This window comes from Chelonoidis abingdonii, chromosome 6, assembly GCF_003597395.2.
Source record: "Chelonoidis abingdonii isolate Lonesome George chromosome 6, CheloAbing_2.0, whole genome shotgun sequence".
Classification (NCBI taxonomy): Eukaryota; Metazoa; Chordata; order Testudines; family Testudinidae; genus Chelonoidis; species Chelonoidis abingdonii.
The window spans coordinates 13,059,774-13,084,978 of NC_133774.1; the positions used below are offsets into that span (position 1 = coordinate 13,059,774).

The 25,205-nt window shown below is 47.2% G+C and overlaps 1 protein-coding gene across 1 annotated transcript; it reads left to right on the forward strand.

Moving 5' to 3' along the window:
- The first annotated feature begins 314 nt into the window (after window positions 1-314).
- Window positions 315-9,401, forward strand: SIGLEC15 (sialic acid binding Ig like lectin 15). Its single transcript, XM_032768965.2, has 4 exons — window positions 315-783; window positions 4,856-5,215; window positions 6,916-6,946; window positions 9,301-9,401. Exons 1-4 carry the CDS (start codon window positions 315-317, stop codon window positions 9,377-9,379), a joined length of 939 nt encoding a protein of 312 aa, XP_032624856.2. The 3' UTR covers window positions 9,380-9,401.
- Window positions 9,402-25,205: the final 15,804 nt, after the last annotated feature.

Here is a 25,205-nt window from a genome sequence, read left to right on the forward strand (position 1 = left end):
GTGTCGACAAGAAGGTGGACTTCTGGAAATGTTAGAAGCCACAACCTCCCTACAGAGAATGCTGCCACTCTAAATGAGTGTGCAATGAAGGCGGCATATTAATGTGTGCTCTCCTGTTGGAGCTGCTCAACCCATTGTGTGAAAAGGCTTGATCACCCTCAAAAGACAAAAGCATAACATAACCTACAGATCTGTGAGATGGCTCCTAGCACAAGAAAGAGAGGATATAAAATGCACGGAGCCAATGAAGTATCGATAAGCTCACTAAGGATGGATCAGGTAGGACTCAGGATAAGGAGAGGATCTCTTGATTTATGCGGGGGGAAGTCATTCTTCAGGTTTGGGACATCAGCCTTTATGGTCTATTCAGGTTTCTGAAGCCAGTTCCTTTGGTTCCAGGTTTGCAATCCAATGGCTGGTCCATTCAGGTTCCGTCAGATGCTACTGGTGAGATTGGAAAGGGGGTTGTTCTGCCCTGTACTTTCACACACCCCCACAAAACATATGACCGGACTCTCACAACCATTTGGAGGATCAAGGAACCTTACGATGGGATGGTGGTGTTCAAATGTGTTACTCACAGCTTGAGTGACCTCTGTAAAACTGCAGTTAGCTACAAGAACAAGTACAAACTGATTGGGAACCCCAGGCACAATAACCTCTCCATCAGGATCGACAACCTGACCTGGAGTGACAGCAACAGATACTTCTGCCGGGTGGAGTTTTCTGGGGATCTTCATGACAAGTACGAAAGCAGGACTGGGATAAGACTCCATTTGATAGGTAAGAGAACATCAGCTCTAAAGGTGCTACCGACAGAGGTTAGAGAGCTGGAAGAATGTGGAAGCTGGAGGGACCACTCCATGCTAGTTGCCACTGAACTTTACACTGAGACCTTGTCTACAGTACGAGGGTAAGTCGACCAAAGTTACGCAACTCCAGTGACGTGAATAACGTAGCTGGAGTCGACATAGCTTAGGTCAACTTATTGCGGTATCTACACCGCGCTGGGTCAATGGGAGACATTCTCCTGTCTATGTATCTTACTCTTCTTGTTCCAGGTGGAGTACCGGGGTTGACCAGACAGTGATCTGCTGTCAATTTAGCGGGTCTTCATTAGACCTATAAAATCGACCCCCAGAGCATCAGTCACCTGAGTGTCAATCCAGTGGTAGTGTAGACAAAGCCACAGCATTGAACCAATCTAGTCATTCCTGAGGAGCCCTACAACATCAGTACAGGACATTTTCCTGAGCATCTAAGTCCTCAGATACTATACTGACATGTACAGTTTAAGAACCAGAAGAGAATCTAGGGGAAACTGTGGCAGAGAAAAGGCCTGGCTTCTGGCCACCAGGAGTAAGAACCAGATTGGGACACCTGGACAATGCCAGTCTTGAACTTCCCCGCTTTCCCCTCCACAGTGTGAGATTTGCTCCACCTCCCCATACTGGGGGTCATCCCCTGCCTCATACTGGGAAACACGGTGGGAGGATAGCGGTGGCTCAGGGCAGTCCAAGCAGATAATAGAGGACACTTTGTAAATCCCAGAAGCTGCTTTGTGCAGAAGATGTGCCAGGTGGGGAGACAAGATGAGGCTCTCCATCCACTGGGATAACCCTCTTTGTCGGGACTTGTAAGAGCACCAAGTGGGAGCTAGATTGGAGTTAGAACAGTCTTTCAAGAAATTGCAGGGGGGAAGAGTGCAGAAGGAGGCAGAGCTGATGACAGGGGAGCAGAGAGCCAGGAGCTGGGTATATTTACCTCCTGATACTCAGATCAGGATTCTAAGGCTGGACAGACTCGTCCTTGGGGCAATAAAGGTTAAGTATGAAATGCGACATGATGAGAGCTAACTCTAATTGGCTGATCAATGATCCTGAGAGCTGGCAATTGCAAATTAACACCTTCATGGCTGTCAGACAGCTGTACAGAGCCATTCACTCTGACACCAGTGCTAATGTCCTGTCAGACTGTCCTTCACAATGGTGTCTACCATGATGTGTGAAAAAGTTATTTCACCGTTTAAAAATGGGAGCAGGCCACAGTGAGGGCTAATTTGCTTCCCTGAACCGTTAAATCCACAACTCAGCAAGACGGATGAAGAGGAGCCTGCACTGGGCCTCGTTTCTAAGGAGTTTAGCCCTTCCCCAGTTTAAGCCCCAAGACTGCAACGAGCACCAAGCAGTAAGACCCTGCACTTGTGCAGAGGTCTGTTATTAATACTTGTATTACAGTAGCGCCTAAAGCGGGGGGGGGGGCAAACTTTTTGGCCCAAGTGCCATATCTGGGAATAGAAATACGTGAATAACGTAGTTGCAGTCAACATAGCTTAGGTCAATTTTCTGCAGTGTCTACACCACGCTGGGTCGACGGGAGACATTTTCCCGTTGACTTACCACACTCTTCTCGTTCCGGGTGGAGTACCAGGGTCAACCAGAGAGTGATCTGCTGTCGATTTAGCAGGTCTTCATTAGACCCGTTAAATCGACCCCCAGTGCACCAATTGCTAGAGCATCAATCCAGTGGTATTGTAGACATAGTCACAGCAATGAACCAATCTAGTCATTCCTGGGGAGCTCTACAACATCAGTACTGGACATTTTCCTGAGCATCAGATACTATGCCAATGTGTACAATATAACAATCTAGGGGGAACTGTGGCAGGGAAAAGGGCTGCCTTCTGGCCACCAGGAGTAAGAACCAGATTGGTTTGGGGTGCAGGAGAAGGTGAAGTCTCTGGGTGGGGATGTGGGCTTTGGGGTGGGGCTTAGGTTGTTTGGGGTGTAGGAAGGTGCTTCAGGCTGGGATCGAAGGGTTTGGAGGGCAGTAGAAGGATCAATGGGTTGGGATGTGGGAAGGGGTTCAGGGTCCGGCTGGGGGTGCAGGCTCTAGGGTGGGGATGAGGGGTTTGGCATGCAGCAGGGTGCTCTGGGTGGGGATCAAGGGGTTTGGAGGGCAGAAGGGGGATCAGGGGTGGGGCACGGGGAGAGGCTCAGGGGTGAAGGCTCTGGGTAGCAATTACCTCAAGCAGCTCCCGGAATCAGCAGCATGTCCCTTCTCTGGCTCCTATGTGGAGGCGCAGCCAGGCAGCTCTCCGCGCTGCCCCATCTGCAGGCACTGCCCCTGCAGCTCCCATTGGCTGCGGTTCCTGGCCAATGGGAGGTGCTTTGGGTGGGGGCAGCAATGCAGAGTGGAGGCTCCTGGTGGTCCCTATGTGTAGGAGCCAGAGAGGGGACCATGCCGCTGCTTCTGGGAGCCGTGTGGAGCAGCCTCTGACCCTACTCCCCAGCTGGAGCTCAAGGGCCAGATTAAAATGGCTAGCGGGCTGAATCCAGCCTGCGAGTGGTAGTTTGACCATGACCTAGAGCCCCAACTGAGCTTGAGGACTCATCATACCGGGCTCTGAGCAGACAAATAGTATGAGAGAGTCCCCACCCTGGCGGGTCTGCAGTCTAAACAGACAACAGAAAAGACGGGAAGCAGAGACCAGACAGGTGAAGCAATTTGCCCAAGGTCACATGGCAGCTCAGTGTCAGTAGCAGAACCCAGGTCTCCTGAGTCCCGGTGCCATGCCCTATCCACTAAACCATGCTGCAGCCATTGAAATCAATAGGGATTTCATGGATGCAGGGTCCAAATGTACAGAGCTCACTGCAGTATCAGGGCCACAGTTCTATTAGTTCAGTGGTTTTCAGGCTGCATATCCCTTTCCAAAATCTACCGTGTACCCCATCTGAGATAAGGTCATAATATACCTAGGCTCAGCTTGCCAGGCCTAACTAAACAAAGTGCATTGTCCGCCATTACAAGATTTTTCTCAAGTACCCCTTGACCCGTAGAGGGTACCCCTTGACCCGTAGAGGTACGCATACCCCCATCTGAAAACCACCATTGGCTGATAATGCACCTGAGTAACACCCCCGTCTAGTTTCATCTGGAGAAGTTTCTTCACTTCCCTTGCAGTGTGCAGCACTACTGGTATGCATTAGCAGCAGTAATGCACCCCCAAAGACTGTCCAGGGTTCAGCAATGGATAAGTGATCCCTGCGTGTGGCACGCAGTCTGCAAAGCATTTCTGGCTATTTTTAAAAAATAGCAGTAATACCTTGGAAAGAACGTATTTACCTGCACCTGGGTGACATTTTACACCTGAGGAAGGCACTTCACACCCATTAATTCATTCACACAACTCCTCCACATATGGGATACGCTGAATTTGCAGTCCAATCACTGCAGGCATAAGAATCAGGCCGGGTCCCCTCAGAGTTCCAAATGCACTAATTATTGAGGAGAAATCTAGCTTTCATGTGCATAAAAACAAGTTGCGAAACTTATCAAATGCCAAAAAATATACAAATGTCTAAATTTGAAAAAAAACCCTGGAGCTTAAGGCCAAAGCCAAATGGCCCTCCTGCGCCCGCCTCCGATTGGCCTTGAAACTGACTAGTCTATTTTCACTGCTCAGGCTGCATGAAACACTAACAATAAATAAACCAAACCACACAGAGAGAGAAGGGGAAATTAGATTGACGACATTCTTTCTATTTTTAATCACCCCAATAGCAACTGTCGTAATAAAACAGGGAAGGAACTCAGATCCCCTGACTCCGAGGCTTGTGGCCTATTTGCTCGAACCCGGTGCTTCTCTCTGAAGCCCAGGGGTGATGAGGAAATCAAGAGACAGGAAATGTAGAAGGAAAAGGAGTGATGAGAGACTTGATCCCGAAGTTACAAAATCCTAGCAGTCTAGGAATCAGTTCAGGCCAACAAGGGCACTAAATGCTTTGAGTCCCAAACCAGCAAGGGATTTGAATCTTCATTTGATTTTAATCCCTTCTTGTGACCCGCGCAGCTGCTCCCAGGATTGTTAACATCACCATCGGCTCCAACCAGGACCACACCTTCAGAGCGCAGTGTACCGCCGAAGGGGAACCGCTGCCCTCTCTGACGTGGACCGGCCCTCTTTTCAGCAATGCCACGTCGGTCACAAGCTTGAACCACCAGATAACCAAAGAGTTGCACTATCTGACTCACGATGGAAAATACACATGCACAGCCGTTAACAGCCATGGGCGTGCGGAGGGAGCCGTGTACTTCTATAAATTCAGAGCAGCAAGCAGCTCCTTGATTCTGATCCTGATGTATGTAACGCTAGGAATAAAAGTACTGCTGTTGCTGGGGATATTAGGAATTGCTGTTTTTTGGAAGGCAGGTATGTGCTGTTATTTATTTGCTTTCATACCATTCACTGTGTTCAATCAGACTGTTAACTCGTGGGATGACTCAGCTGAAAGAAAAAGATGCAGTCAGCCAGGATTTTCCTCCTCAGGGGATGTTTATAACTGAAAATCCAAGCAAAGTAACATAAGCAAAGAAGGAGAAACGCAAAACTCCCCAGTTTCTAGTTACGAGGTTGCTGGACTGGGCCCTTGTATTTTTTTAAAAGACACAGTACACAGGCGTTTCCATATGTCTAACACTATGGGTGTAGGAAGGAAGATGAATGGCTGGGAGATGCCATTTTAAAACAGGCTAATTATTAATGTTTTGCACCTAGGCACTGGCACAGCTTGCCTTCAGTACACTTCACAGAATGGTTTAATCCTTACAGTATCATCATCCTCAATTCCCAGATGGCAAAACCGAAGCAGAGCAGTTAAGGGACTTGCTCAAGGCCACAGAGAGTACGTCTACCCAGCCCACGGCACTGCGTTTCAGAGCCCAGGTCAACAGACTTGGGCTCATGGTACAGCACTGAAAATAGCTGTGCAGCTGTTGCAGCTCAGGCTCTGAAGCCCAGGATTGGGGTGGGCTTCAGAGCCCAAACTCCAGCCCAAGCGGCAATGTTCACCCAGCTGTTCTTAGCACTGTAGATCGAGCCCGGTTCCGAGACTTGCTGCATAAATGTACCATGGATGCAGAATCACTGTCTATCTGGGTACTCCCATGGCCCATGTCACCATATTAGCTGAGTGCTTCACAGTCATTCATGGATTTTCATCCTCACAATGCTCCAGTGAGGCTGGAGTAGGGAAATATCCCCATTTTACAGGTGGGGAATTGAGACACAGGGTGAAGTCAGGGACATTCCCAAGGTCACTCAAAAAGTCTGTGGCTGTGCCAGGAAAGTCTCTCAAGTCCCAGGCCAGTTCAGCATCCTTATTATCAGGTCCACCCCAGAGAGGAGGAGGCAAGTGGGGCAATTTTCTCTGGGCCCCACAGGGGCCCCACAAGCCCTAGCCGAGAATCCCTTCCCTGGCTAGAGGCACCTTTTTAATTTTTACTCACCTGGCAGTGGTCCAGGTCTTCGGCAGCACTTTGGTGGCAGGCCCTTCACTCACTCCAGGTCTTTGGCAGCACTCCAGTGGCGGGTCCTTCAGTGCTGCCGAAGACGCGGAGCGAGTGAAGGAACCGCTGCCACCACAGACTCAGAGCACCGCCCAGTGAGTACAACTGCCACAGTGGGTAGCGCCTTTTTTTATGTGCACTTCCCCCGCTTTGCCCCAGGCTCCTGAATCCTCTGGGCGGCCCTGCTTCTTATGCTGCGTCAAAGCCAGGACTCATCTGAGGAGCTCACAGCTCCCAGTCTGAGCTCAGAGTAGATCATGCTGCACTCTGAGTCTTGTGGCTCTAATGACACTTTCTTGTGCTGAAGCTGTACGAGAGCCACTAATCACCTTGAAAGATAAAAAGGAAATTACAACAAAGCAAATCATATCTAGGAAGGAGCAGCGAGATGCTTTGCTCCCTGTATTTAGACATCATTCCCACTATATTGAAAGACTAACCAGAATCTAAGGAATTTTTTCCCATTCCTTGTGGTTCAGAAACCCACCATCAGTGCTGGAATCTCAGATCTTCCCAAATGAAATTGGCAGGAAACTAATTTACATCTTTATTCTCACCTCACAGGTCATGTCACAGCCCCATCCAGACTGTGCAGGTAAGAACATCATGTTTTCTGTCACGTTAACCCGCTTGGACTTCCTTTTAAAGCAGGGAACTGCCGCTGATCCTTGACTTGGTAACAACCTTAGAATCTAAGGGCTGGTCTAGACACAGTTTTTGTTCCAATGAAGCTAGATTGCTTTAAAAATAGACTCGAATCAAGGCTGCTGGACTGTTACACCAGTATAAAGGTGCTTGTATCAACGTACCAAAATAAGCTATACTGATATAGGCACCTTTGTATCAGTATCATGGTCTGCACACCGGAGGGGTGAATCATTTTTATTGCCTGCGACCTGTCCGTGACTTTCACTAAAAACAGCCATGACGAAATCTTAACCTTACTGGTTGTCAGTCAGCTCCAGGTAGGTAATGCAATTTTTAAGGCAAATTTGGACACTCCCAAAACACTTGTTCCAGGCTGAGACTTCAAAGTTAACTACAAACATCTGTAGCCTGGAGGCAACTTTTGGGAGTAAACTAGTCTTTAGAAATGTGCTAGCTGACTCCCACTGAAATCATGACTCATGAACTTACTGACAACATGGTAAATATTATGGAAAACACCTCGCTGTGCCAGAAACACGGCTTCCAACCCTGCCAGGAGTGACTCAGCCCTTGACTTTGTTAAGGTTGATGAACTGGATCCTATGCATTTGACTGTGTCTGTGGGCTTGGTCTACACCAGGGGCGGGCAAACTTTTTGGCCCAAGGGCCACATCGGGTTTCATAAATTGCATGGAGGGCCGGTTGGGGAGGGGGTCTTGATCCAGCCCCCACCTCCTATCTGCCCCTCTCCCAGACTCCTGCCCCATCCAACTCCCACTGTTCCCTGACAGTCCCTCTGGGACCCCTGCCTCATCCACACCCCCCCGCTCCCTGGCCCCTAACTGCCCCCAGATCCCTACCCCCCATCCAACCCCTCCTCTCATTCCTGATGGCTCCCCAGGACCCCTGCCCCATCCAACCACCCCTTTCCCTGTCCGCTGACTGCTCCCGGAACAACTGCCCCTGACAGCCCCCTGCCACCCCATCCACTCTCCCTCTCCTTCCTGACTGCCCCCCCAGGATCCCTGCCCTCAATCAATCCCCTGCTTCCCCCCAACCCCTATCTACACCCCTACCCCTTTACCACCACCCCGAACTCCCCTACCCTCTATCCAACCCCCCCGCTCCATGCCCCCTTACCACGCTGCCTGGAGCACCGGTGGCTGGTGGTGCTACGGCCGCATCACTCAGCTGGAGCTGGGCCATGCCACCGCCATCACCATGCAGCACAGACACTGGGTCAGGCCGAGCTCTGCAGCTGCGCTACCCCAGGAGCTCACAGCCCTGCCGCCCGGAGCATTGCGCCGGCAGCGAAGCGAGCGAGCTGAGGCTGCAGGGGAGGGGCCGGGGGCTAGCCTCCCAGGCCAGGAGCTCAGGGGCCAGGTATGATGGTCCCGCAGGCTGGATGTGGCCCGTGGGCCATAGTTTGCCCCCCTCTGGTCTACCCTATGAAGTTTTCTGGCATAGCTATGAGCCTGGGGGGAAAAAAATCACACACCCCATCTGCCTTCTCAGCCCACATTGTTATGTCAACAAAACCCTGGCACAAGTATAACTGTGCCGAAAGAAGAGAGCTTTTGTCGACATTGCTATGTTGTTCGGGAAGGTGGCGTAGTTATGCCGCAGAACAACTTTTGCTGCCATACTCTGCATCTCCAATAGGGGGCTTGGTGACACTGCTCTACTGCCGAAAGCTCTGTGGGGTGGAAACGCCCTGTGTCACTTTATCAAGTATCGGGGGGTAGCCGTGTTAGTCTGTATCCATAAAAACAACGAGGACTCCGGTGGCACCTTAAGGCTAACAGATTTATTTGGGTATAAGCCTGGGTATAAGTGGAATTTTTACTCACAAAAACTTATACCTAAATAAATCTGTTCGTCTTTAAGGTGCCACCGGAGTCTTCATTGTTTTTGTCTCCCTTTAGATGGCAGCTTAAAAACCAAGGTCCCGGATGCTCCACATGAATATTAAAGATCCCGTGACACCTCTCATGGGTGGAGAGGTTTGTCCCTGTGGTCTGAGGCTCCAAAGCTAGTTTGTGGAATGCTTTTGGATCCTTGAGAATGAAAAACACCATGTACGAACATTTGAAACTAAAAAAAAAAAAGAGACGGTAGGACCAATTTCAAATAAAATGGGTTATTATCAAGTTAATTCTGACGCCCTGGAACTGTGATCTGAAATCAGCTGAGTTCTCAAAGATCGCATCATTTCTGAAGCCCTGCATAGGGAAGCCAGCATTTATATTTACTGCCAACGGACACATTAGCCTTTACCTTTCTCAACTCTTTTGTTGGCAGGCAGCAGGCGCAAGACTCCACATATGAAAATCTTGACCGCAGAAACAACTGTGTCAGTCAGAGTTTGCCGACAGAATGACCTGCAGCAACTTGGCCTTTGGAATCTGGACCACATCATTTTCTCGTTTACACATGTTAATCTACTATTCATTACATGTAGAACAAAACAGGTTCTGTTTGTGTATCTTTTCTCCAACAAGGTGCATATGTACTACGGGGCTCTGATGCATGGAATGTCAGACTGGTCATGCGTGAACTGGTTGGCCCCTACTGGCTGCAACCTACCAAAAATATAAGCTGTGGGGAAAGAAAAATGAACAGTAGGTAAAGAGAGTGAGAAAAGGGAAGGAATATCCAGGGCCAAGGAGAAGACTTTGGATGTCACTTCCAATCAACCTGCATATTTTCAGCCTGTACCACTCAGCAATCAGGACATGGTTAAAAGTCAAATGTCCTCCTGCACTTTCCAAAAGAGTCATCATCCTGCATTTTCCAAAAATTATTTTAAAACTATTTTAAAACCACTAGAACTTTGCAAAACACATGCAGCTTATTAAAGACAACAAAAGGACTGAGGCTGCCATTTCAAACTTCAGCCTTTCTTCAGATGTGAAGAAAAAGGTTGTGAATTTTTTTAAGTGGGAGGGAAATGTATTTTTTTTATATCATATATATTTACTCTTTCATCTTAAAAACTGCTGAAAAAAGTTATTCCATCTTTAAAAAAAAAAAAAACCCACCACCACCTTGGCCTCCCCCTCCCAAAAAATACTTCCCTTCCAGCAGAGACTAACTATGTTAGCCCAAGAGGGAAATGTATTCAGAAAGCTGTGGGAGTGGAAAACAGGAAATTAGAATGAGAACTCGATTGCAGCCTTAATTCTAGCAGCTGCTGTTAGTGGATATTGTGTATAAACACACACGTGTATGTAAATTATATGACGTTTCCTCATGATAAGAGGCTCCACAGACTACACAGCAGTAAAACTTGTGTTAGCTATATCAGGGCCGCCCGCAAGGGGGGGGGGGAGAGGCGCCAAGTGGGCCAATTTGCCCTGGGCCCTGCAGGGCCCCCCACGAGAGTTTTTTGGGGGCCCTGGAGCAGGGTCCTTCACTTGCTCCAGGGGCCCCGGTAAACTCTCACAGAGCCCGGGCCCCTGGAGCTTCTTCAGCTACGGGTCTTTGCCAGCGGGGGTCCTCCCAAATTACCGCCAAAGTGGGACCTGCCGCCGAAGTGCAGCCGGGTCTTCGGCGGTAATTCGGCAACGAGGGGTCCTTCAGCTCGGGGACCCGCTGCCAAATTACCGCCGAAGACCCAACTGCACTTCGGTGGCAGGTCCCTGAGTGGAAGGACCCCCCACCACCGAATTATCGCCGAAGACCTGGCTGCACTTCGGCGGTGGGTTCTGCTTTGGCGGCGGGGGGCCCCCGCCTCAAGTCTCTGGGGCACTTTGGAGGCGGGTCCCGGAGCAGAAGGACCCCCCCTGTCAAAGACCCCAGGCCCCCCGGAATCCTCTGGGCGGCCCTGAGCTATATTATCAACCCCCGCCCCCCCCCCCTCTCTTTGTCTCTCCCTCTCTCTCACACACACACACTCTAGATCATAGCTGGTTAAAATTTTTCTGTCCAGCTGTTTTTACAATGGAAAATGGCTATTTGACTAAATAGAAATTTCTGCAAAAAGCTGTTTTGGTTTTTATAAAAAAAATTCAGGTTTTGTGGGGAAAAAAGCCCCAATCACCTGGAAAAAGAATTGTTTCCAGTTTTCAGCCACTGAAAACCAACATTTTTCAATGTTGTCCAAAAAAATTCATTTTTCTATAAAAATTCCAAAAATATTCTAATTTTTTTTCAAAAACAAAATTCCCAGCCAACTCTCAGATGTAGCTGCGTTATGCAGAAAGGTTCCTTCAGCATACTTACCCCACACTTTATATTCTGCTCTACGGTGGTCACTATTAAAGAGTCATCATTTTTGCCAACCAATACCACTGATGTACCTGTTACTTGTTACTACATTTTGATATTCTGGTAGCATATCAAGGCCTTGAATGAGGCTGAGGATGCCAGCATGATGGCTGCTGTGCTAACCTGCATAAAGAGTGTCCCTGTTCTGGATGGCTTAGAGCGTACACTTGCAATCCTGACGTGCTATTGCATTGCATGTAGATACAAACAATCCAGCTTTAATCTAGTTAGCTCAGCCTCATGGGCATCACCATGGCTAGCTGCATGAGTGATTCCCCGGAGCCAGGCAGGCTTGCAGAGCCAGCCTGCGGATTCACGCCTCTGGTGCCCAAGGTAGTTCTGCTCAAGCTGCAATCACAGCCGGGGATTCCAGTAAGGACACACTCTTAAAGGCACAAACAGATGACAGGCTGGGGATAGGGAATAACAAACGAACTAATGACCATGGTGATGACAGGCAGTGTGGTTGCTATTGGCTTTTGCTGCTTTTAATTGAGAATAGAGGGGAGGTAACAACAGGATTCCATATATCTAATTACATGGCCTCCCTTACCCTGGTATATGAGTGCCTCACAATCTTTTTTTAAAGCAAAGTTACAATGAATCATTAACATACAACATCGCCCATGACCTATTCTGGATGAGGTTAATATTCAAAGAACTTGGCTAAAGATTCGGGCTTGCCGGCTTCTCCGCTGAGTATGTGAGGTAGGGCAGGACTGTAATCCCCTTTCAATAGCTGAGGAACAAAGGCATGGAGAGAATAAGTGATGTGCCCAAGGTCACACAGAAACTGGGAGGCAGAGGAGGGACTTGAAACCAGTTCTCCAAAGTGCTAGGCCAGCGCCCTAAACACCAGGGGAATTACCAGGTGTAAGGGAGATAGAAAAGACAGGAATGGGAACAGCGATCGTCACAGCTGGTCACAGGACCCAGCTGGCTGGGTTTTGTAGGCACCACCGCTGAGCAGTATTTTAAGGGGGGCTGTGGAGGAGGAGCAGGGCCGGTGCAACCATTTAGGCCAACTAGGCGGTTGCCTAGGGTGCCAAGATTTGGGGGCACCAAAAAGTGGCGCCCCCCCAATTTTTTTTAAATGGTTGCAGCCGCTGCTGCTGGAGGGGCTGAGCTGCCAGCGGCAGCAGCTGCCTGCAGCCTGCAGCCCAAGGTGTGCCCCGGGTCAGTGCGCCGCCGCCACCTTACACTGGTAACAACACGAGATAGGACAGATTGGCGTGTAAAATCAAAAGGAATTCAAATCAGCTGCAGTGTAATGAGTAATTAAAGCAAGCAGTGGCTCATCCAAAGAATGTGATACGCAGCATTAAAACAACAACAGATACTACTTCACACAACAGAGCCCTTGACACGAGATGTGCATCCAGATTAGTCCATCAATGGCCTATTATCGAGGAATCTATGTGAGGCATGCCCTAAAACCCAGTAGGGCAAGTCCGAGAGGGGCCTGGGACTGGGGGGCAAAAAATGCGTCGGTGATTTGTTCCGGGAGCAGGGTGGAACTAGATAACTCTATCCCGGCCAACCCGGAAGGGTCGAGAAGAAGGCAGGAAGCAACCCCAGCCCGTGGTTCCCCCGAAACCGCGCCGGCCTAAACTGAGGCGAAACGACTGGATGGATTCACTTGATAGGCCCCGCGGTAAGTCCCGCTGAAGATATCAGACACCACCACGTCAGGAGAGAGAACGGCCCAAGAGGCAGTGCTGGCCCAAGTAGCGCCATCTGAGGACAAGGATAAAACAAGAAAGTATGTAAGAAAAAAAGAGACAAAAGAACAAGGGTGGTAGAAAGGTACAGCCATAAACAATAATGAAGCTACACAGAAATGAATAGACCGCGTGACAGCGACGCAGCCAAAGCACATCCCAGATCAGGCTTGCGGCTCAGCCGGGCCCAAGTGAGCAGTACAGATTCGAAAAGTGCTGCGCAAGATGACCACGAAGGACCACTCCCCCCATCATGGACCAGGAATCGTTCGCGCGCATCCCCCTGATAACCGGGAATCATCTGGCCCTCAAGGCACGAAGCGCAGGGAGCCAAGATCCTTTCGACGGGCAGACGTGAGGCAGGCAGCGCGACCACAACAGGCGCTCTTCCTGAAACGTTATAATTGGCGGGCGCTGCCCAAGGGACTGGTCCATTGCCCAAGTGACACACGGAGATCGGAGCAAGGATAAAGGCAACTAGGATTGACAGCCCGGCTAACCTAAGACGTCACCAACAAAAGATCCCGGACCAGACGTCACTCCAGTGCATAAGAACAAGAATAGTACAGATTCCGTAGATGCCACAACACACAGCGCAATGAGCAAACATGGAAAAGTACATAAACCTCATAAGACCAACAGACCCTGGAGGGAAAAATATAGAAAACCATCCTGATTTGAATGAGGCAGAAAGAAGGTACGGAAAAAGGCAGAACGGCCAGTGCACAAAGAAAGGGCACCCAAGGCCCCATGCAAAATTGGATAACAACACACCAAGCCACAGCTGTTGAAGGATTAAAGTCAACGAGGCAAAAAAAAACGAAAGAGAATCAATACAGCACCAGGGACACAACAAACAACCCAGTAGCACTACCCCTCTACACACCCACAGAGGCCACCAAGAATGGTGCTTGAGTCGAAAAACTCGACTGCGGAATCGCACAAGAGAAAGCCTAAGAACACCACGCTAGACGACGGACGTGTCCCAAACGGCGCTACCCTACGTAGCGATACTAGGAGAAAGAGGCGCGTACAGAGCAATAAGACACAGAACAAGTGGGACCGCACAATCGAAGGGGATGGTAACCATCGCAAAGCAAGACAAGCTGATGCTCAGCCAGGTCAGCAAAGTTATTCAGCATCAGCTGTAAGTGGATGCTCTAGGGCCCACAAGAGAGCGTTCGAGCGGCCAGAACAAAGGATTCGCATTACACAACAGACGCGACCCACCGCGGGTCAGGGCTAGCACGCAAGAGCCCACGCTGCACACGAAGAATTGGTACTAGGGTACCGCAGGCAAACACATGCTAGCCACAGACAGGACAAGAAATCGGCGGCTGGGAGGCGGGTGGCTCTCCCTCACCAGACAGGGACCACCACGAGCGCCTTCGGGACGTGAGAGCGGAGAGGAGACGCTCGCAACGTGAATGACGCGAATTTTCACGGCCCACACTCGGAAGACATGGAAGGCATCAGGGACCTAGGCGAGGGCGATTAGAACCAAACGTACCGACCGCACAAATGCTAGCAACCGAGGCGCCCCTTGACAGGGCGCAGTTAAAGCGGAGATAAGGAATCCGAACTAAGAAGACACGATCAATCACTTCCCGGCAGGTCCATTCAAGTGGTGATGAGTAGCTAAACCAATCAGGGCTTCGGTGTTAAACTGAAAACGGGTGAGTTAAGTGCCGAGCTTTAACCATGAATAGGCAAACCAGGGCACCAGGACCACAAAAAACGGCACACTTCGAAGTCAGCAACGGCGCCGAGGAGACGCGCGAGAGCATAGGAAGAAGGCATTAGGCTTGGGCGTGCGACGGAAGAAATAGACTGTAAGGGGTGGAGCACAAACCTCTCTCTAGACTCTATCGTAACACCGAATTAAACTGGGCAATTCGCAAGTGACAGAAGAACGCAGGGAGAGTGTGTTCTGCAAGATGACAAAGCCGCCAGTTGAGCAGGCTAAACACTAAAACGACGCAGTGTGACGACATCGTTGTTTAGGAAGAGGAGGTGGACAGCACGCGAGGGAGCAGGACAGACGAACGAAAGGCGATGTGCAGAGACATCTTCAGGTACATAGGTGTTCTAGCATGAGAGCTAAAATCCCTACGCACCTTCATTTCGGCTGCAGATATTGTTACCTCTTGCAAGCTATTACCATAGAGAGAAGCAGTCCATAAGAGAACTAGATCCAATTTGACTAAGGAGTTGCACAAATGGCTGGAGGCCAAGATAGATGGAAAATGAGGGATATGTAAATTATAAGGCGCATAATAGGCTCGGACCACACTGAGCTATGAGCAGGAAAAAAAAATGCTATGATATAGACATTCACACAGGCTCATGGTAGGGGCACCAATTCCCAATCTGACCCCCATTCATCTGAGAATTGAGCTACCAATCTGGGGGACAAAAATAGAAAATACATATTACACGCGCGATCAAATGTCACACACACGACAGCAAGAGTGAGGCGATAGGTAAAGATAAGGCCATATTAGCAACCATGACGAGTCATATTGAGCCGAGAAGATTAGTGCTACAAAATCGTGTGAAAATATGGATATCAAAACTATCATGGCACACCATGCAAAAGTACAGCTAGAAACTCGGCCAGGACACGCGAGTTCGAGCGAGCAGCTGCAAAGCGAGATTGACATATTAATATATATATATTATATATCGAGAGAATGACAAGACCTTAGGCAGTATAAACATTTACAACACCAAAGTTACAAAAATAGAGGAAATACTGTGTAAACACCAAGGACGGCAGGACGAAGAAAGCCTACGTTGCGCGAATAAACGGAGTCTATCGAATTAAAAATCCTAAAAATTGGGCGCACCAGTAAGGCACAATATAAATAATCTACAGTTGACGGTCCTACAAACACACCTCTTGCCGGGAGATGAGAAACGATGTCGTAACTAAACATGCTTATGTCCTTAATAGAGGATAGAGCAATTTAGGCCACTGACGCGGGAATAATAGTTATCAACTAGTCTTGGTATCAAAAACTTAAGGTGATTGGTAAATCCACACTCAAAGCAGGCTGTAATCATATCGAGTACTGAATTTGAACTTTGGGCTGCATACTCGGTCATCTTGAGCTAGATGAGACAAAGTCTGATCGCCTAAGATACTGCGGGTCTTAGGTAGTCTGATGCCCCTCTAGGCACCGTGGAGGAGTTATGACTGTGGAGTATCACATAAAGCAGCAAATTGCTTGCCTGGCTAAGTCACATGAAAGTACACAAAAATAAACATGCCTAGTGAGAGCAAAAAGAGACATGGAAAAATCGGGAAGTAATTCTCGTGAGTACAACACCAGGCGCAAAGGACCAGAGACTTTGCACATTCTAGTGACACACAGACATTCGAAGCACTGGAATTGTACCACATTCACAAATCGAAAGCACTGGCACTTTCCGTATATTACCACAATCTGCTACAATAAATCGGCGCTACAAGTCTTCGTCTGGCCCTTGCTTAATGGTTGCGACAAGGACAAACGAAGAGCAACTCCATTTGGGGAAGTAAGGCAGTAGTTATCACGCAAGATGTAAAGAAAAAAATTTAAAAAGATACTAAAAAGTGTTAAATTAATAAGTTAGCCCAGAACTAGACCAAAAAGGTCATTCCAAGTAAAATACACTCCAAGAATCAATGATTCTAAAATTCAACATATATGCTCACAATATCCCTCACCAAACAAGAGCAGCTATCAATTGTAGAAACCCCGCTCCCCTCTGTATATCGAGAGAATGGATCGAATAATGGAGATGTACACAATTGTGGTCTGAAGTAAGAGAGTTTGTGAAACCCTGCTGAAGATAATCACACTGAACACACTAAAACTGTCACTAACACTGAACACTAAAAGCACAAGAATGGTCCATCAAGGCTGGCCCTGATTCAAGGGCACCCTGCCTGATATTGGAGCACACTGTACTCGTCACTATCGCTGGATGATAGCGCCACAAGTCATCTCTGTGAGCTCGCACTTTGCAACAACCCTTAAGCACCGTGCATGAGTTTTTAAACTAGGGATGAGCTAAGAAGAATAGGTTGCTTATGACACGGAAATTTTGATATAAAGGGAGGATTTCCAACACACTCTCGAAACAGGACGCACACAGTAGACATAGATGAAGTATCAAAAGCAATGTGGAGCGAAACCGTTGAGAGCTAGCCTAGACGGGCTTCTTGTTTTGTGCCCGCGAGCGCGGTGATAAGAGCACAGAAGCAGCTCTAACTCCTATCTTTATGCATAAATCATACCGACAATAAAGGGATAGAAAGAACCTAAAGGGCAACAAACCGCGCGTCCTGAGTGCTGGTTGAGTACAAGTTGATTCTGAACGGTCTGAATTTGACACCAGCCAGGAGAAATACAAAATAGAGTGGTTCAGGCCATATGTGTTCGCAAAACCTCCCCTTAGGAATCGTCTAATGCACGGATTATGAGAGGACAAGTGTGCTTCTCTGGAGTCGTGGAGAGATCACCTTCACAAATACTCGGCAGTGTCTGAGGCCTACCGAGGCAAAGAGGATTTAGGAAACGAGAGACCAGATACTGCCACCCGCACGGAGAAACAGGACCCGGAGACGAAACAGCGCGTGAGCTTACCTAGTGAGCGCCCAGGGCCGGAAGCAGCCAACCGGAAAAGAGAAAGAATGCACACTCGGAACGCCGTGTAAGAGAGGTGTCTCACAGTGACTCCGCACTAGTGAGCAAAGGAGGGACCCAGTGTTCGTAGTTGGACCAATGGGAACAGACCCGAGGTAGTCTAAACGACTTCGCGGCCTGGCCACACTTTCACGATGCAATTGGAATACTCACTAAGAGCGACCGCATGACCTAACCCAGGGAAAGGGAGGAGTGAACAGGGAAAGAGAGAAGGAATATCCTAGAGGCGCTTGCGCTTGAGTTGCTCCACTCCCAAAGAAAGGGGGACAACGCTGGAGGCCAAACCGCGAAAACACCAGACTGAAAGGTTGCAGCTTCGAGAAGCACAGCAAAGGCTTGAGTTTGGGAAAGACGGGGGAAAGGCGACGAAGAGAAAAGCACCATAAATAAAGGAATTACCATCCGTCCAACAACTCGGCAATCAGAAGAGATACCGTTACCACAGCACCTCCCCCCTCGCCCGAACTCCATCGCTCAAGTCCTACCCTAAGGTAATAGCTGGCACTCATCTGCCCACAGATAGGCGCACGGACCTAGATGCAGGTGTCCCGCCTTTTTGTCCACTGTCACCTCCTCTCTTGGCGTTCACTCGGCCCTCACACCTCCTCGTCAATATCAACCACGACCGGGGAGCACTATACACCGTGAGAGTAAGAAGGTTAAACACGCAGTGTCTCGCTAGCAGTGGTGCGCTAAGGGGTGCAGAAATTGGGGGCCACAATCGTTGTACTACTCCCGGCGCGTCAAGCGTGATTAATGGGCAGCTATTTCCGGACCACACACCGAAAGTCTGTAGTTCCAGCCGCCAACCGCAGTCACACGTCTATACTCAGGTCCCATTTAGTTGTGCGCCCATTGTCTCAACACCACCAGTGGGTTTTGCCCTATGTTCATTTCCAATATAAGCACACTACAACAAGAGACAGTGACTTACTGGTTCAATTGTGGTATCACCTAGGGATATATAATTCATAGTTTAAAAATGGTCGATCACAACGGTATGAAGAAGATGGAGAATATATACTATACGACGCCCAGGTCACACTTACATCGCGATAGTAAACAATCCCATGGTCCCACGAAACGAGAGATAGTCAAGTGATACTTTGAAGAGTGGACTGATAACTGCAGTCTTCGATACAACTGAAGCAATATTTCCACGTTCAAGTTACGCAGGCGAGGCATCAGGGTGAGTTGCTACTTTCGCGCATAGAGCACACTCTACCTGAGATCAACTCCACTTCAACTTCGCACTGCATCTATGCAGAAGCGCGGTGAATTGGGAGCTTGCGAGCGTGTCATTCCAATTTACATCAGATTACACGATTAAGTTACAAATACAAGTCCTAGAGAATTTCACAAAAAGAAAGGGAGGATTTAGCATACAATATATTAGACGCAAACTAATTAATTTCATTGGCACACCTATTAAGAGAAAAAAAACAAAACTAAGGTATGCCTTAAGATTTTACTTAATTCTTGACTCCAAGAGTACCTTTGCGACGAACTGTAGTCCTCAAACCCTTTTCACAATTACTTTGGACAAACAAGCTAATTGTAACCACGTTTCACTGCAGGAGAGAGAGTGATGGAATCCAACGTACACCTGCCACTAAAAGTGGAAATGTGCAGCCTCAAGGTAGCATCCCTAATCTTAGTTGAAGCGAAGTCACCTCCAATATGTTACACTAGACATATGATGTGAGTGAAATAGGATGAGAGAAGGAACTGAACAACATTAAATCATCAGCAGGGACCAGTAAAGAAAAAGTGTCCATGACGAAGTCACTCTACCTCCTGTAGCACACTAAACATATGTAGCGAGTCTGGCCACGCAGTGGGAGAACGGCACAAGATTCACATACGGGGGCTCTAGCTGAAGCGCTTCGCGAATGCACTTTCCGCGCACTTTAAAGGCTTGTACCAAAGTAAAATAAGAGTCTGGAGATAATAAAACACTGAATCACTAATTAGTTAGCTTATCAATATCAATTGGTATATTCTATAATTTCACTGATTTCTTGCACCAAAAATTAGCACGAGCATAACATGAATAGGATAAGCACTACAAGTACATCACGGTACAACAATCAATAGAATGAGAAGAATAATATCCAACATTGCATGTATACTAAAACCAAAAGCCCCAGCATCGGAAGACCCACGGGAATGAAAGGACGTCTCACCGCCAAGCTATGTGAACTGGGCTCGTTTGGCCGGTTGGCATGCCCCCCAGCATTGAAGTCCCAACGAATCGTCCTGGCTGATAAGTAACACCTCTCGAAAGCAGAGTTAAGCCTCGATGATACTGGGTGCTCCAACAAAAAGCAGAACGGAACCAAGTTAGGCAAGCCCTCAGTGCTGACAGAGGGGCAAGATTCCAAAGGAACCCCTACGGAGGTTATACAACACAGGAAACCCAGCAAATGCATACAAGAATCCCCAATGGGACAACACCACAATTAACTCGAAATGATTAAAGCATGCAATTAATCCTCAACCAAACCCAAATTCGCTCTCCCCCCCGGCAGGACGGACCAACAGAACGGAGTCACGGGGTAGGTACGCAAAGGACGCATGGAGAGGGTTGATCGCGGGTGGGCGAAACCCCTGGCTCAGCAGCCCGAATAAACCGCAGCACTCCACGCTTCCTTTCCCTCCGACCTGGGGGCAGCACCAAACAAACTACCCATTCAAGAACACACTGGCCACCCAGCCCGCACCGGAACGGCCTTAATCCCACGGAAACCTCTCCACCCACCCCCGTGGTTGGAAGGACATCCTCTCGCCAAGAATCAGCACCACACAACCGCGGGGTCAAGAGTATACTGTCACCGCCATTGGGATCGGGCAGCAAGAGCCAATCACCGGCTACCAAGCCAACTCCACAAAGGGCACAGTCCAACGTGGAAAATGGGCAGGCCCTTCCCGCGCCACCAAGCACGGCTTGCAACGAGACAGAGGCTCGGGCACCCACGACCGCAGCTAAGCCATTTTAACCCAAAAGTGAAATTGAAATCTCCGAAAATACAGCAACGAGAATCTGTCGTAAACGAAAAGAAATCGAGAGGGAAAACAAAAAACCCGGCAAGAGTTGCTAGTGCAGTGTGCAAGATGGCGGCCGAAACCGAGTAAGAACAGAACACTTCACCAGAGAGAAACCGCCAAGAATATGACTTAAAGCAAAGCACGCGACATACAAGGGCAAAGGCTTGACTGTTAGAGAAAAACACACTCAGGAAGCAAACAAAGGAACGGCAAAAACGCACTGGACCGAAAAATACGGTGTCGTAGGAGTTCGACAAACACAAGCTAAGCAGCCAATTATGTTATAAGATACTAGACAGAAGATAATTACGCATAAAATAACTCGCAGCAGGGGTTACATAGAAATATAATATGCATAACACAAAGTGAACATGAAAGCCTAACTGGCTACATAATCTTTGTCATATCAATTAACCCATAAACCTCATGCGAAGCAATATTTGGTAAAAGCAGAGAGGAAACTTGTCAAAACAAATACTAGCTAATCATTTCATGGCTTACTACAACTAGAAAGTTCTCGTGAGCAGTACCTGTAACTGGGACCAAAGACGCATAAAAGAAAAAAAACAAACAGGGAACTGGAATATAAACAGATATCACAACTTCCACACACACCCCCAACCATTAGCTGTGGCAGACAGACATACCTAATATAAAGATCGCATCCAAATTCTCAAGTCTCATCCGGATGGGGAAAAGAATTAGCACAAAAACTAAGAGTAATAACCAACAAACTTAAACATTAAAAGATCTGACCAATATTATTTTGGGAGAAAAATAAACTTTTGCAAAAATGAAATTTTTTAAAATGAACAGTTTTTAAAACATTTTTCAAATTTTCAAATGCGGACTTTGAAAAACTACCGGTGTTTTTATGGAGTGCATTCTGAGATGACCCTCCTCCCTCCTGGTACCACTGGCAAGCAATCTCTCCCTGCTTCCATTGTGTTCCCTGTGTGTCTACTCCATACTTGTTGCTGGAGTTTCAACTTCGTGTTTTGTTTTGACAGTTACCTTTTTTTCCTGTCTGGGTGTTCCAAAAATAAAAAGAAGTGGCTCAGAGATAATCCAACGGACTAAAGTAATACAACTCTATAGAAGAGAGACAGAAACAACACTGGCCTGGCACATCAACGAGATTGAAAAACAAAATAGTATACAAAACAAAGAAACGCAGAGGTAAATAGAACCACACCCTTCCATAATTCAAGAATATGGACACTTCAAGAAGTAATGGGGGGGGGGGGAGGTTGAAAATTAAAACGATAAATATTTCATCACAACACAATTACCTATGGATCCAGCCAACAGCCATAAGCTCAGTAAAGTGTTTCGGTTTTAAAAAAAAAAGAAGACATCTATATGATATAAACATCCCAAGAAGAAATAATAGTTAAATATTATTTTAAAAAGGATATTGCAAAATTAAAGCAATGGGACTCAATACAATTATTTTAATCTTTAAAATGTACTTGCATGCACACTGTTTCAAATAAGATGGGAAAAATCAGTTATAGGAAAATGTAATTAAATGGGCTCCTCAAAGGGAAATGAGAAACAACAGGACAATGTAAGGTCACAAAACTGTTTATCTGAATAGGCAGTGTCGATTGATCTTCACTGCAGAGAAAAACCAGGCGCCCTCAGTAAATAATGAACCATAAATTCTGGATAGCTACTCCATTAACACACACATGTTAAAAATAAAAGCTAATATTATGTACCCATGAGGTTGGCAAGATTAAACTTGTGCAGTTGTTCTTATTTAGTATGCTATAGTTTTGTTTCAGTGGTAAGCTATTTTAGGCATAAACAGAAAAAATAACTGACATTGCATGTAAAGGATATTATCGAAACTGAAGAAAAATTTGATTCCAAACGGATAAGATGAAAACATGTTTCCTCTGTGTAAAAAAAATAGTGTACTAAGCAATGAAGACCTTGGAGCCATTAACATCCGGGACTGTGCTCAGGGTAGGCATTCGCAATCCAATAAAAATGCAACTGTTTTTTTTTATTAATATTGAAATAGGTTGACTCAGATTGCCTGTCTGGTAAATACAGCCCATAATTCTGGCAATGCAAATGACTGCACATAGTGGACATCCTTAACTAAATGAACAAAGGGCCATCTCCTTCCTGCTCTGGACAATGAATAATTCACTCTGATAAAATACGATGATTGCGAAAGCCTCAGAATCCCTGTAAAACTATAACTGAGAATTATTTGCTGTTTCTTGACAGCCTTCAGTCAGGGCAGAATGCTGGTAGACAGTACAGACCGAAGTCGCACGATTACAAAAATAATAGGACCCAAGAAGCAAACCTGTCATACTCTACTCTACGCAAAACTATGATGCAAATTCTCGCGTGTTTAACATACATCTCCCTTTCAAGTGGTAATCCTGCTCAGGAGCAACGAATTTAGTCCCTGTCACATGTCAGTAACACATAGCCATCCAATAAAAGTAATTAGCTGGGAGATTATTAAGAAGGTGAGGTTAATAAAGAACTGCCAGAGATCAATACTCTTGCAATAACAGCGCCAGGAAAGGTAATTCCCTGATCTTCTAAAGTTGTTTATTCATTAAATAATGTCCAAATCTAAAAGAGCATGGAGAAGTACCGGGTCCCATGAAGTAAATGCAATACTCCAATTAACGTCACAGGGAACAGGAATTTACCCAGATATTTAATAGCTGTTCAGTGTGGTCAAAGGTAACTAATGCGTCCATCGGATTGTCTGCAGAAAAAACATAGCAGCAAAATTAAAATGAAAGGAACCACAACGGACTAAGTATAAAAAGAGAAAATAAACCAGTTCAAGAAGCAATACTAAAAAACCTAATTATCAAGATAGTAACTTATAACCTTATCAAAACTAAAAAACACTATTCCAACGAAACCATCGATAATATTACAAACAATCTAATCCAGTGATTTGTTCATACTCATACCACAATATCAAAGACATCACTCTTTGTCCTTGCATCTCCAGACAACAAAGGACATCACAAAACCAACCAACTAATCACCTTAACCCACCACTGTCAGCCATCGACACCTGAAGAAACCACCACCATCAAGTGTCCACCCTAGATTAAGCTCACAACCAAACATAAAATGCTTCTACAGCTGATCCCACCATGAATAAGACAGCAAACTAGCGGGTGAATCAACTGTACAAACATAATTGTAGATATCTGAATGAAAAAAAGATCACAAACCCGTAAAACAGTGAATATTATCAAACGTATTCATGAAACTCTTTGGGGGGGGTACTATGTGCCCAGTGCAAAATGATAAGTGCAGCCACTAAATCTAGGCACTCAAACGATTTTTTAAAATCATATCTAAGAAATTCTTGCCCGCCCCCCCCCGGGGTCAGGGAGCCGCCGCCACAACCCGGCACCCCAGGGCACCCCCCCCCACCCCCCGGGGTCAGGGAGCCACGAGACCCGCGCGCGGGGCGGCAAAATGTCCCGGCGCCTAGGGCGCCAGAAACCCTAGCGCCGGTCCTGAGGAGGAGGAGGTAGTTGCTGCACAGATATTAATTGGGGAATTTTCCCCTTCGATAAAGGGCATCATAGAAGAAAGCAGGGAGTTGTTTGAAGAAGCCGGTTGAGCAATAAAGGTTGGGAATGTTGGCAGAGTGAAGAGGGGGGGAGGGAGAGAAGAAGGGGTCGATGTTGCAATATGTTACTGTTTCAGGCCTCATTTCCTGCAGTTGTTTCCTTACCTATAGAGCAGGAACTATCTGCAGGATCTGATGCTGCAGTGTGGAAAATGGGGATATTTTGGCTTAATGGTGACCACCGCACAGGATACATTGAATTCCAGTTTGGGGCTCAATCCTGCACCCATTTGAGGCAATGGGAAAACTCCCCGACATCCACAGAAGTGGGAACAGGCCTTAAAAACTGCAGCAAGAAGTTCAATCTTGAGTTCTCAACCTGGCCACCTTCCTACCAGTCCCATATTGCTAAATGGAACAGCCTTAGACAACCTAATAAGACTGTGTATAAAGTCCTATCCAAAACAGTTCAGAAATACCTGCCTCTGATTCAGCGGCTCCTTTCGGTGAGCGATGGCTACTGCTACTTTAAATGATTCACCACCTGAGGGTTGTTTTTTTTAAATCTTTTCCACCATCAGCTGTTCTGAGGTACTTATTCTTCCTCTTTGGCTGATGCCATTTACCTTTCGGTATTGCCCAGGAATTGCTGTGGTTTCATGAGCAAAGACAGTCAAATTAACAAGGACTCAGGAAATCTGAGTTCAACACCAGGCTCAGCCAGAGACTTCTTGTGTCATCTCGAGCAGGTCACTTCAAACGAGCCTGGGCCTCAGTTTCCCATCTGTAAAATGGGGCTAGTTCTTCCCTGTTTGGAGGCTAAAATCCATTGGTGATTGTTAGATGGTCAGATACTATGGTGATAAGAGCCATATAAGTAATTGCATAGATACCATTGAT

Excerpts from the sequence above, each read along its gene's own strand:
- SIGLEC15 (XM_032768965.2), top strand. The coding sequence starts at position 315 with ATGCGGGGGGAAGTCATTCTTCAGGTTTGGGACATCAGCCTTTATGGT. Across the intron at positions 784-4,855 it reads GATAAGACTCCATTTGATAG|CTGCTCCCAGGATTGTTAAC; the intron begins GTAAGAGAACAT and ends TGACCCGCGCAG. Across the intron at positions 6,947-9,300 it reads GCCCCATCCAGACTGTGCAG|GCAGCAGGCGCAAGACTCCA; the intron begins GTAAGAACATCA and ends TTTTGTTGGCAG.